The sequence below is a fragment of the Ambystoma mexicanum genome, chromosome 4q (assembly GCF_040938575.1).
Source record: "Ambystoma mexicanum isolate Mex_15411 chromosome 4q, UKY_AmexF1_1, whole genome shotgun sequence".
Taxonomy (NCBI): domain Eukaryota; kingdom Metazoa; phylum Chordata; class Amphibia; order Caudata; family Ambystomatidae; genus Ambystoma; species Ambystoma mexicanum.
This window is the reverse complement of record NC_090928.1, coordinates 597,142,472-597,156,924: the sequence shown is the minus strand read 5'-3', so window position 1 is coordinate 597,156,924 and position 14,453 is coordinate 597,142,472. Positions and strand designations below refer to the sequence as shown.

The 14,453-nt window shown below is 45.2% G+C and overlaps 1 protein-coding gene across 3 annotated transcripts in view; it reads left to right on the top strand.

Annotated features, from left to right (window-relative positions):
* Nucleotides 1-14,453, top strand: part of LOC138467859 (uncharacterized) — a 1,040,267-nt gene that overhangs the window by 208,108 nt on the left and 817,706 nt on the right. For all 3 annotated transcript variants that reach the window (XM_069608148.1, XM_069608147.1, XM_069608150.1), the window contains one exon: nt 8,350-8,435. In XM_069608148.1, coding sequence (XP_069464249.1) covers nt 8,350-8,435 — 86 coding nt within the window. The remainder of the gene's footprint in view (nt 1-8,349; nt 8,436-14,453) is intronic.

The following is a 14,453-nucleotide window of genomic DNA, read 5'->3' as shown; positions in this document are numbered from 1 at the left end:
TAAACCCACATCGGCGTTCAGTGAACACTAGCTTGGGTGTGAGGAACCTTCCTCGTGAGATCCTGGCACCGAGATCTCGCGAGAAGGGCATGCAGCTCCCAGAGCCCGCAAGACTTGCAGTGGACCGGGAGACAGGAGGATGCTCCTTGGCGCTCCTCTTGCTGCACTCACACCTGCAACCTGATGTGTATATATAGTATAAGCAGGCCCTCCTCTGCCTGACCAGTTACCAAGCCAACATTACATGAACTCATGAAGGCATAAATACACTGCTGTGAATCCAACAGCAATGGTTGCCTGCTGGGCTGTATTAGTAGACATTGACAGAGGCACAATCCCACTGCAGTGAGTCAACTGCAGTGGTTGTCTCAGAAACTCCCTTCATGCTCTGTATGTGTGTGCATGTAAAACAAAGTACCAATTAGGGCAATACAGCATGTTACTAAACCAACATGTGTCCAGTGTTCCTTCCAGGTCACCAAACTGGGCTAGCTCTCCTCTGACAGGTAAACAAAAAAGGCATCCACCCAGAGCCCCTGTTTCAGGATTTTGAGTTCAGCCAAATACGTGCTCAGATGAACCAGTGATTTAGGAGCATGGTCTCCATTTGGTGCGGGTGCGCGTCTGCCACACCAAGGTTGCAGTTGCCAGCAGAGGACCAACTGGGAGGCCCAGTTCATGCAGCTCACAATGCAATGCTCTGTTGAGAAATACTGCCCGTGCTGGTCTGAATGCATAATAGCTGTACACGCTGTTCTCCAATGCCTTTTCCCGTTGTTCGTGCCCGCAGCCGGGTCAGTACTTCCAAGACCAACCCATGCACATTGGTAACACAAACACGGGCCACTGAGCACCCGAGGCAGATGTCTGTGCTCGTGGGTTGAAAACCGCTGGGTCAGCCCAGCCTTTATTCTCAAGTTTGTTACTAACGTGCATATTATTCAAACTCCAGGGGAGCTCATGAACCGTATCGCGGGCTCAGCCCTGAACCCTGCGTGTTTGTCGTGCTGGTCAAGGTATTATATACTCTCCCCTCCTTTCAAAACACTCTAATAAATCATCAATTCATGCATTGTAGTCGCTGACACTGCACTGCGTGCAACGTGCCTCAATGCACGTGTGGCGCTATGCTGGGGTTCGTATGTCTGTTCAAATTCCACCCTGTCACTTAAAAGGCTGCTCCCCTATGCCCCATCACTATCAGCAGCAAATTAAAAGTGTCACTTTCCCTTTTCAGCATGGCTGTGGAAAAATGTGTACTATGCTATGCCACTGGGGTGAAGGAATTGTTACACGCCTGTCATCAGCATGTGGCCATTTCCCCAAAAGAAAAATAAACAGCTAGCATTACATTAATAACCTGGACACTTGTCCACGTACTAGACCATAGCACACATTCTGTATGCCTCCATTTCTGTACCTTCTTTATAACCAATACCTAAGCGTCGAGACAGTTGGTTCTTTGTGGCATAAAAAGGCCACAGGTTTATCACAATCCACAGCAATCCTCTATTTCAAAACTACTACATGATTATCATCACAGCAAAAACACACTTTGGCATATTGTTCCTCTTGTGCAGCGGCCATCCGACTACATCATGAATCCCTTGCTTCCCCTCGCAGGCTAATAACACACACATGGAGAGAGGAGGGAAGTGAAGAAAAACGGTCAGCAAGCTCCTATCCCTGTGGGAAGCACTAAACCGCATGCTCCTGCAATACAAAGATAACTCTTCAGAGGTTCGCTATGGCGAAGAAGCCCGAAAACGGACCTGTTCCCAATAGGCAGAGCGGTGTGACAAAGCTGGGTCCTGTACACCTCTTACTTGTCATCTAAATGAACAGGGCCGTCAAGAGGCCCAGAGAACCAACTCCACGACTACCCCGTGCCGCTCATCTGAGAATTCCCATCCCTTTACTACTGCACTGCCAAGTATGCGTGGTTATCATAGCAGAGAGTGCTCGTCACAATATCACCTGGGTTTGGGGGGGGGGGGGGGCTGCAATTATGTGCTCCTGTATTATTTATGAAAACGAATGTGTAGAGTTTTCATGACACTTGTAAATTGTTGGCCCACCAACTCTATGATGTGATAAGTATTTACTGTATGTATGTATGTATTTATTGAGCAGTTGTTAGGCGCCTATACAAGAGAATTGTGTTTCGAGGTACCCCAAGACAAAAGTGGGGAGGGAACAGGGGAGTAAATAACAGTGGCAATGCCAAAAATTTTGGCGTTTACTGCTGTTTTTTGCATTTGGTAAACAATAAATAAATAGCCACCAGTTTGCAAGTAGGAGTGTACAAAGTTTTAAAGGAGGATGCGATAAGGGGTGCAGATGTGCATTAGAATGACAAGGGGAAAAGAGCACGGGAGGAAGCCATTGATAGAGGGTGGCATCGATGAGCAAAAGAAAATTTGAGCGAGAAAGAGGAGGGTAAGAAATAAAGCACGTTTGTAAGAGGAAGGATGAGACATCGGAGAGGGGGTAAAGTGGCTGGGTAGGGTGGGTGTGGGGGATTTAAGGGTAGAGGGTGGGTGAGGCTGGAGAGATGGGGTAAGGTGTGTCGTGGGGTAAAGAGAGAGGAGTTACAGTTCAATAGAGAAAGAGTGGGTAGGATGGGTGGTGGTAGAGAGGAGGGAAGGGTGGTGGATGGGGTAGAGTTTGTGGGGTTAGAGAGGGAGTAGTGCGGTTGGGTGCTGGTAGAGAGAGGGTAGTGTGGGGGTTGGATGGGTGGGGCTAAAGAGTGGATAGGGTTAAGGTGGGTGGGGTAGCAAGAGTGGGGTGGGGTAGGGTGGGAGTAGAGTGTGGTGGGGTAGGGTGGGTGGGGTAGTTTGTGTGGGTGGGGGTATAGTGAGTGGGGGTTGGGGATAGAGAGGCTGGCTCTACAGAGTGTGGTAGGGTAGTTGGGGTAGAGAGAGTGAGGGTAGGGTGGAGGGGGTGGATAGAGTTGATATGTAGGGTGGGTGTGGGTAGGGTGGATGTCATAGAGGTAGTGTGGGTAGGGTTGTAGAGGGAGTGGGGGTAGGGTGGATGGGGGTTGGGTGGGTGTAGGGTGGGTAGGTGATGTTGACAGTTTGGGGTAGTGTGAGTAGAATGGGTGTGGTAGAGAGGGAGGTGGGATGGGGATAGAGGGGGGTTGAGTGGGTGTCTAGTTGTAGAGAGAGAGGAGTGTGGGGTGGCAGCAGTAGATAGGGTGAGGGTAGGGTGGGTAGTGTCGAGACAGTTGATAGGGTGGGCAGGTAAGGTTAGAGAAAGTTGTTAGGGTGGGTGGGGGTAGAGAGATTGGGGGTATGGTGGGCAGGAGTAGAGAGAGTAGGTTGGAGTGGGTGGGGCTGGTAGAGAGATTGGGCGTAGAGAGGAGGACCCCATGTGACAATGGTACCACCCAGTAACCCCCTCACTGCGATCTCTGCAGTTAGCAACCTCTAATTGCAATACTGTGCTTACACAAAATGATGTGTTAAAGAAGATGTTTCTCAAATCTTGGGTTTCACACAAAGAGTGTATGCTGCGAGCACTAGTAAGACTTTCATCATGAGATGAGAAGCAGGATTTTCCAGGTCCCGGACACTTTGTGTGCAGGACAAGGAATACAGCCCATATATTGTGAGAGTCTTGTAAAATGCTGACGGTCCACTGTACTGCAAGCCCATCTAGGAAGACCCTAGCAGCCAGTGACCAGAAAGAATCAGTCTGAGTCTCATCACCATCACGTTATTGCTAGTCACCTGAAATGAGAGCCACGCAAATTGCAGCTGCAAAGGACTACCCAATTACATATGTGCTAAAAAACAAATACCCGCAAAATATACAACGCCAGGGTCCTCATCGCATTACCTACGTGCCTATGTGCTGCATTTTGGAAGTCACAGGTCAAGCTAATTGGAAAGGAAGGTGTTCACATGAAATATAGAAGCAGCAAAGATTCTTTTTAAATGTAGCAACAAGAACCAACAACTTCACGTGGTAAAAACTGCTTCTCCCATTGGCAAGCTTAAACATGTCGGACGTTCACACGTCAAGCAAGTTCAGGCTTTGTAAAGTGGCTTCACAGGAGGTGTAGTTTATTATGGTTAGAAGGTTCACACCACAGAACCCTGTGGTTGGCACCGACATAGGGATAATCTTCCAGTTGAGTTAGAAAGTGCATTTTGTGCACGCAGCTTCAGTGGCGTTTTCCAGAGACTATGCCCCCAATCAAACAATGCAACTTTTTGTACGGGTGGTTAAATGTGGTGGCCATGCAGGCTCACCCGACAAACCAAAAAGTGACATGCTATGTCATCTTCAAAACTTTATTACATTTCTTTAAATTTTTGCATGCGCCAGATTCCTTCCTGCAGTTGTTTGACTACTAGCTACTCAACTCCTTCAGTTGCATTGTACAAAATAAATATCCTTACCTCTCTCCCTTCTAATGCTGAAAGAAAATGGCTGCCGCGGGAAACAAACACAGACTGGAGACCCAATCACATCATACTGAAATCACAAGACACTAGAGCACCACCCACAAATCAGTAAATGGACATTTTCAAAGACATTTTAATACAAAACGTAACTATAACAGTAACGTGTTTATTTTTAATGCAAAATGCATTAAAATATGTAACATTACTTAAAAGCTGTAGTAAATAGTTTTTAAAGGATCAATCAAGTCAAACAACTTTTTATTAACATTAACATATGGTGGCTACCATTTTGGAAGTAAAAATGGCTGCCAAATTCAGCACACAATACAAACGCAGGTAAAGAAAGTTAAAACGGTGTGTGGTTTTGGGTTTATATGGGTGGGAATGAGAGGAAAATCATATAGATTTGACTTAGAGATGGGCATTAAATGGGTGGGACACATAGCCAAACGATACAAATCCATCCTCATATGCCATCTGCATTGAAAAGCATTACAGACCCTCCTTTAAAGCCCCCATTTGAAGCTCTAATGTTAAAGCACTTATTTTAAAGATAATAGTTTTGGCTTAAAGGTAGCGCTTTAAGCGCCAGCTATCGGCCAAAACCAAAAATGGCTTACCAGCCCTGCTTTCATCCACTCAATTTATAAGCCCTCTGCATGTCCTTCACTGAAGTCCTGTTTAAAATAAGCATTGGCAAAGCCAACATTTTTAGCGTGTGCATACGTTTTAAGCTTTTGCCAGGCACTGCTATTAGATGCCTAGGTACTCGCACCATTTTGTACCTGCTACCAACAATGGGTAGTTAATACCACTGCGGCTGTGCCTGCCAAGTACCTTACACATGCCTACACAAAAGCAAAACAGTTGGCAATGTATCCTCCATGCGGGCCCTCAACACTGGGTCTCTCAAGCGCCACGGTTTCCGCCCCTCCGGTGCTGAGGTAAGGGGTTCCAAATGTAGAATCACCGGAGCATGAACCTTGTCCCAATTGCTATGTCTGTCACTTGGGGTATGAGTGTATGAGCGTGTCGAGACGAGATTCATGTCTATGCAGGAGAATCCTCTATGGACCACTGAGTAATGCGTGTATGCCTTTGTTTGAGGTTGAACAAATTGCCAAGTCTCAAGGTGTAGTTCCCTGATAAATTGAGCCAATTCCTGCCTGTGTCTGTCATCTGCTTGTGTTGGGGGGAGAGTATTATCCATATGTGGGTCCATCACGCAATTAAAGTCTCCCCCAACTAGTATCTTTCCCACTCACCACCCCAAGATTTTTCGCCACGCCTTGGTCAGGAAATGTTCCTGTTTGTTGGGGCAATAGATTGCCACCAGCATCACCAATTGACCCCTTAATGATCCCCCTATCACCAGGTATCTACCCTCTGGGTTTTTGTGTATGAAATGTTTGGTGAATTCTGCCTCTTTTGTGATCAGAATCGTCACTCCCCTTTTTTTGGCACCACTAGAGGCGAATAATTGTTTGGGGATTTTTTTTGTGTCTGAGGCGCGCTTCATCTTTCTGAAGCAAATGTGTTTCCTGTAGCCAGGCTACCATGGTGTGCAACTCTATCAGGCGTCTTAGTATGGAATGCCTTTTAACCAGGGAATTTATGCCTTGGACATTTAGGGATACCATATATAAGTAATTCATCATCATCATCCTATCCCCGTTCTATCCCCTTCAGTAAGATCTTTCTTTGACTGCCCACTTAGACTTCTTGCACCGGCATCCCCTCCCTCCTACCGAACCCCAACGTATCAACTGTGGCCCCACTTACTCCCCCCCTAACCACCCCATAACAACTTGTTCATCTTCCGCTGGGTAAAAAAAAAACGAATTGGTGTAAGTAATAAATGTGATCTAACAGAATTGTGGAACAAATATGCTTTATCCAACTTCGACAGCTGAAGGGGTAGCGTTCTTTGACTTTATTTTTATGGCCTGTGTTGCCATGTACTGTTTTTATCCTGATTGACTGTTGCGTATTTCTGAGATAAAATAGACTTCAATGAGTACCTTCTCTTCTCTTGCGCTTTGGTCATCTTAGATTGTGTTTTTTCAATTGAGATGTATGATTTATATATTAAATATATAAATAATTGAACTATCCTATTTCCCCTATTTTGTAGCAATCAGTGCTGCATGTGGCATCCAATTATTTTAATTGTATGTATTTATTTTTCTACTGAGGAATAATGCTCTTTTATAAATAATCTACCATAGCCCTTAAGGATTATAGATTCCTAACATGTTTGTAAACTACAAAAAAGGTAGCAGGAGCCCCTCTGTCGAAAGAACATGGCATGATAACCTGTTCTGTGGTTTTCACCCACTGGAAGAGTCTGCAGCCATTGCTTTTAGCTCACTGTACTTTTCACAAAGGAGGAGTATCCATTTGCATATCAGTCTTTGTCCCGCCCACCAGGGCAGTCCAGTACGAAATGCCAGGCAAACCGCCTTTGAACAAGAGTACCAACAGCAACCCCATACACGTGTTTCAGCCTTGTTGGGCCTCATTAGTGAGGTGGAGCTGTGTCCCTCTGAGCACAGTGAGCAAGGGGTTCACGTCTGGGTTCCCCCAGGTAATTTAGGGTGACCAACCCCAAGTTCCTTACAAAAATACAAAAAAGGTAGCAGGCGCCCCTCTGTCAATAGAACATGGCATGATAACCTGTTCTTTGGTTTTTACCCACTGAGAGTCCGCAGCCATTGCTTTTAGTTCACTGTGAAAGGTATAGTGAGCAAAAAGCAATCACAATGTTCTCAAAAGGGAGACCCAGGCAGAAAAGTATAGCTTCAAGACATTTTTATTATCCCTTTCAGTGTACAAGCTAAAGCAAAGTGTGGCAGGATAAGGAATAGAACTCAGTAAGCCAATGTATTCAGGTCTCCAATTGTCAGGACATGAGGTGCCAGGTTCTCAACAAGACAGGATCCCCCCCTCTTATTCCAAAGGGGTTCTGCCAAAAGCAATAACCTATCTCATCAAGTCCCAGAAAACAACTCCAATAATTCCTACGAAGTGAAGGGTGCAGAACAAAGTGTTCCTATGGTCCTTTTAGTCACAAGCAAAAGATAAAGTCCGAATCAAAAGGAGTACATCTCAAGGAGAATGTCTTGGCTTCTCGCATGGTCATATCGAAGGAGGTTATTGTGTCCTCTCACCCTTAGCTGGGGTCATAGATTTCCCCAGCTTCTGTCACTTGGCTCTTGGGCAGCCAGGTGCTTTCAGGGTCCTCCTGCTCACTGTCTCCTATGTGGTTCCTGTATAGCAGTCTTCTAGCAAGCCGACGACATTTTACCACCAGGCTGCGTCCCAGGTTGCCACATCTGAGCAGATGTCTTGTGCCCTGCTGGAGTTGGGTAGAGAAGCATGTCACTACTTTCTCTTTCTCCCCCTGCTCCTATTAGTGTTCACCCTGGGTTCTTCTCCACATCCAGTCTTTTGTCTACTTGTTGGTTCAAAATGAATGGCAAAATGGCTCTTGCAATATTTGTAAAAGGATCTGACCGTCTTTTCTGGGATAGGTGAATTACAATGTGTTCCCAAATCACAATTATGTAGAGTAGGTCATTGATGTCAAAGTTCTCCTTCATAATGGTCTGTCCTCATTCTAAGGTGAGTACATCTGTAACTTCTTCAAATAAAGCAGGCCACTGTTTGCTCCACCCCAGGGATAGCCAACCTGTTACCCTACAAATGTTTTGGTCTACAAATCATATGATCCTTCTCCACTGACTATTCTGGTTGGGGCTGGTGGAAGTTGTATGCCAAAACTCTGGAGGGTGACTGGTTGCCTAACCCTGCTCTGTATTTTATAACATTTTCTCCGTCCTATGCCATCTGGAGGCTGCCCGTATTGTTAATTTGATGCTTTGGAAAATGTATATTTTGCTCTCGCACCACATTGTGTTTTTATATTTTGCAGGCTGCATGGGTATTCTCAAGCTTACAGATCTTGGTCTGCATGCAAAGGACTGTCCACATAAACCACCAACTGAACTGGATAAAAAGGTATTTTTAAAACAAACTTTCCCAAACAATTTTAACTGTGCCAGCCTTGTCCTATCCATTTTAATTGTGCAAATCTTGCACAACATTTTTGTTCTAGGACCAACTATTGAGTAACTTATAGATTATGTAAAATTGATACTTGTGAAACTAAACTAGTTTAAATGATTTATAAAATATGCCTTCAGGGGAGGTTTTTAAAGGGATCAATGGTTGATTCTTGGCTTTATAGTTCAAACCCGAGGGAGAATCATAACTATTAGAAGTAGTGATATTGAATCTCTGACACTTACATATATCATTCTACTGTTGATGATGGGGTTTTTTATCACTGAAAATCTGGATAATATTGGGAAGGGAAGCCTTACGCTGGCAACAAGCCATTAGGTATTCTGGTATTATGGAAATCTCACCCTCCGAAGAAGATACATACTGTGCCTCTTCTAACAAAGTCATCCTATTCCCTTGGTGGCCTTCTCCTTCCAGGTGATCCCACGGCTAATATCACCCCCAGGGTTAGGATCAGGTAGCAACTGCCTTCCCCTGGCAAACTGGGAGGAGACCTTAGGCAGGGATTCTGTGAGGACTCCTCAGGATTCATCAAAATATCCACCATAGACAGAAGTACAATGTAAAATGAGTTTCTGTTATTATTATAGATAATCATGAAGTAATGGGTCACAGAGACATCAAGAGGCCTAGAAAGAGAGAGACTGGGCACAAGGACAACACACACAATGTCACAGTACTGAGATTGACAAGGGGCACAGACAGGCACGGTCACAGATAAATCGGAGGTTCCGAAGGAAACGAGCAGCAGAGACTCAAGAGACTCGGGTGCAGGATATACTAAGAAAGATGCGTTATGTTACCGGGATTCACAGAGCACACCACTGCCATTTGCATGGTCTCCAGGCAACCTGGTAGATCCAAAAGAGAGTGGGCCAGATTAGCTTAGTGGGAAGAGAGGGAAAATGCAAGATAGCTTTGCTACTGTGTTCTTGCGTGCAGACTGGAAGTAGCATGATCACTGCACACAAGTGATCTTCTAGGCGTTCTGTGTCTTGTGCATGGATGTGTTTGTGTCCAGAAGTGAACATTATGTTGTGTGCCCTTAGCATTATGATACCTTGGCCAGGAATGTAGTATGTTGTACAAGTGCAATGTATTATTGTTTGCAGACTGTTAGAAGGTGTATTAAAAAGCTATGTGTGAGTAGCTTTCTTGAGTTTCGTGTTAGTGGGTAAGGGGGTGGAATTTGTATCTCAACCAATATTGTGTATATGACAGAAAATAAATTATGATGTTGAAACTAAGGTAGGACACCTGTGGCAAGGGCCCATTGGACACCAAGGAGCAAGACCACATAGTGCATGTTGTGGTGGAACAGAAGGGGTAGCATTCTGTGGGACAACGGGGAACAGAGGTTATGTAGCAGTACTAATTAAGTTATGATGTAACGGAGCAGGAAAAACATTTCCTGGTGGTTTGGCCACATACCGTGGGCTCTTGTACGAATGGTGTTGTGACAAATCAAGGGTATTCACCCTTTACCCAAGGGATAGCCCCTTGCTGTGAGGCTAGGGAGGTGAGCCCACTCTGAAATACCCTCCCTAGGAGTAGAGGCAAGTGGAACCTCACCAGCAGAGACTCCCCCTTTCGGGACAAGAACTCCCGTTCCTGTGAGGAACTCCCTAGAGACATCCTCACTATGACTTATATGGCATGTTGCACAACATCAAAGACTTTTAATTATCATGACTGGGATGAAGAAACTCTGAGTAGAGAGTGAAATCCTGCTGAAAAAGACATGTACCGTTAAATCTTAATATCTCATACACTGAGACAAGGAGGTTAAATAATGTACACTCTACGTGCCAAGCCGAGGCAGAGTCGGCACAAGACGACTGACCCACAATTTTGTAACTCACCTGGAGCAGAGGAAAGAAATGCTGAGACGAGGCAGAGAGAGAGAAGTTGGGACACCAGAGCCACAGCTTCAGTCCGACCTGAGAAATCCTGAGAAGACAAATCTTGAGCGAAGAACTGGGACACCTGTTACCCGGTGTCCACCCGACATGAGAAAGCCGATGAGGGAGAGCCGGGAGAGCGAGGTGGGGACGCCACAGACAAAGCATCATCGGAGCCCGAGAAGTCTATGGGGCAGGACACTGAGCAGAGGTGGCGGCGAGACTACAGAAATCCTGTGCTGGACAGTCAGTATCTATAACGTTGTATGCATAGCCTATGGCGAGGACAATGGCTAATGGATATTTGTCTTGCAAATTTGAGCTACAGAGGGGAGCATCACCCCCTATTACCCATGTCTCCTATCACCCATGTGCCCTATCACTCTTGCTGTTTGCACAATATATCAGAGAGGACGCTGAGATATATGGTGATCGGGGGAAGGAATATAAAATATCACTTTTTGCAGATGATCCATTCGTTTCACTGACTAAGCCAGAGGAATCACTTTCCAACACTCAAACAGCTCTTAGACAATTTGCTACAGTGTCTGGTTTTAAAGTAAATATGAGGAAATCAGAGGTTTTAAATATTAACCTAGCAGAAATGCACTGGAGGGAGTTACTGAAGGTCTTGCAATTAACTGGTGCAGAAGGGAAATTCAAGTATTTCTGAATCAACAACACTCCAAAGGTTCTGAAACTTTACAAGGCTAATATACCAGAGCTGTTAACTCCTTGAAATGTCCTAAATTAAGGCGAGGGATTTGTTAATCTCCCTGATTACAAGCAAGAGGAACTGGGCCGAGGAAATTCCCTGCACTCAAAAACGGAAGAGTCCAGCAATATGACAAAGGTTTACTGTTTTATTTGAAAGCTGTCACAATGGGATTAAGCAATGGACAACGCAGCATTCTCCAATACTTTCTTGTCGATTACAGGCTTGTCCAGGCGTTTTAAGGCACAGTGATGCCACAAAACAATGATGCATTGCACAAAACCAAAGGTGGAATGGGATTGGTTAGGGAGGTAGACTACATATATACAAAGTAGGGTATTAGTACATGGATTGATTGGATCATATCTGGTGGCTCCTTCTGCGACCATCTCCCAAATGTTGCAACTACAGGTTGAGACAGAACATTAGGCTTGGAACCTGGTATTACTTTTTTATCATCCTGTCTTCGGTTGGATGGGATCAACTGCCTCAGTCTGGCTCAAATGAATAGGCTTTGTCTCTTCAGGTTCAGACCACATGTGCAGGGACCACAAAATCGATTTTTCCTGCTTGTATTCATGAGGATTTTCAGCTTTTACACATGCTGGTGCCGTATCTCATTTGCCAATATTGAACGTTCTCCCTCTGTGTCCTTGGCACAAATATGCACACTGGCTGTACCAACAGCCTGGTCTCGTACTTCTTCAAAATCAGCATGTCAGGTCTTTCTCTGCATTCTCGAGTCCTATCAGTACCTTCCATTCACTTCAATTAAATCGTAGCTTCCATCTTGATTTACATGGTCGCCCATGTTAGTTGCGTTTAGCATCAGCAAACAGTTCGTATGTATTTGTGTGCAACTTGTGTATACTGCAAAGCAAGAGTGTGTCTGTCCTCTATCTAAATGGGTCATAATCATGTTCTTCATGTCTACAAACAATTTAATCTAAGTGTCTGTGTAGCTTCATGTAGGGATGCATATGTACTTCATGTCAAACGCATCTATGTCACAGTATCTGTCGTGATGTCATCAGATTCTGCATGGTCGCAATCAGTCTACCTGCTCCATTGACTGTAAACCCGTAACATCAGTGGCATCATTAGCATATGGTCTAAAGGATTGTCTGAGTGAATAGCATTTCTCACACCTGTGGTACATTGACGATGGAGATGAGGGGACCAGGAACGATGTACACCTCTCGTTTCTCAGATGCCGAGATGAGAGTGGGATAGGTGCAACAAGGGCCATGTTTAGGTCTCCCTCTTCAAACCCCTCTCTGGTCGATAGATTGACTACACTTCCTTGACCGTTCTCCCTGTTCATGTGCGGCTTTGGGATCCATACTTTCGCCACTCCTCCCAAGTGACCATGATACTTCACTCACTTGTTCATCTAGACTCCAGGTCATATAACAGCAATCTCCATCAGGCTTGCACCATGCCCATCTTCCCACATAGTTGCGTGGATCTGGGAGAAATGAGAACCATGTGCCCGGAGGAAAGAGAGGGCGTTGCTTCAGTTGTGACTGTAACACGTCGAAAGTCTGTTTCCCTCTGCTTTTGTTTCTACATCCAATAATCTTTTCATCACTATTCTTCTCGGTAGTCTTCTTGCATTGTGCTATAGCTACTCTAATGACACAGAATGCTAGCAGTACTAGAACTAAGGCAGCTATGAGTACATTCAGTCCATTCGCCGTCCATGGTGGTAGCCAGGAAATTATATAGTTCAGCCAGTCTTCATCTTCTCCTACTGGGCTAGTTACTGCCTCCATCTTGGCATGCAAGTCTGATAACTGCATTATCGCTTTTGTGAGTGTCCCATTCTCTCGATCTTGGGAGGGCATGAATGTGCAGCAAGAAGGTCCTATCTTTCTGCACACGCCTCCTTCCATAGCTGTGAGGAGATCCAGAACATATCTGTTCTGTAGGACCATTAGTCAGGCAGCTCTCAGTTCTTCTTTGATGGCATTAAACCCCTTGACTGTCAGATATATTGTCTGCAACAGTTCCCATCTTGTAATTTGGAGCCACTTGGTGTTGCGCTGGCCTGAACACCTGGAACAACTGACGCAAAAAAATGTCAGTTCCACTGAACAGTCTGTGCTCTGGTGGTATTGCATCCAGCGCTTCTTTCATCTTTGTGGATTTGTAGTTTCCTATCTTTACTCTTGTCAGCCCCACAGAGCTCTTCTTCCTTTGACGTGTTTTCATTTTGGGGAACCCATCTACTTGTATGTTCTTTTTGAGGCACCACCAATGCTGATGTATTCAGCTGTACTAGAGAGCATATCCCTCCCCAGTTTGGTGGTAGTTGCATGTATGCCTTGGAACCACAGGCACAATAGTGGTCCATTATCACTACAGTACTGACCTTCATACCAAATATCTTCAATGTTCGTTTGCATCCTTTGTTCCTCCCGACCTTCACTGGACCGTCATTCTGGATACACAGGGATGCATTCTCGAGTGGTATAATTGACCTAGAGCCTGCTTCATTCTCTAGCCATGTGTGCAGCTTTGCACTTGCCGTCTACTCCTTGGGAGTGTCATCATTTTCCTTCTGTACCAGTTCTACTGGAACCGTTAGGAGTGCCTGTGCTTTGCACCCCACCATCGCTTCCATCCATCCTTCTCCTGTGAACACTTGTCCGTACACCAGCAGTTGAGGTCTCGCCCAGCAACCTGGCAGGCCTACGGTCTCTTTTCTTCCTGTCTTTGGACATTGCAACTGTTTGTGTCACTACCCTTGCTTCTCCTTGGTTTGGGCCATCCAAAATGTATTCATTTGTCTTGAATGAGCTCCAGTAGTCATCTATCATTACCTGAGTTTTGATATAGCTGTCTTCATATGGGAATGTGTTATGTGACATCCATCACAGTGTGGCCCATTTTCCATGAAATCGTCCCCTTGTGGTATAGAATACTAAGTGCATAAGGCATTGTGCTCTGGCTGCTGGAACCTCTGTAGCTATGAACTTTCTGGAAGCACTCATGGCATAGGGGATGAGAGAGCACACATAGCAGTTCTCCTTCGTGGCCTTTCTCTCCACCTTGATCATATGCTGATACCACACGTTTTTAGATACGTGGGCCGAATCAGCTAAATAAGCATTTAGATGCTCAAAATCCATGTATGTGTTTTGCCTGAGTCTTTTTACTTTTCGGGCAGCACTGGTGACCTCTTCAGATATTGCTTCAGTAATGACGTGAATTAGGGTTGTGTTAACATATACTTCAGAGTGTGTGCGAGACAATGCAACATTTTGCAATGCAAAGAGGGTAGAGATAGAGACAGCAGAATGAAAAAAATGTCAACACAATGACTCCGGCTTC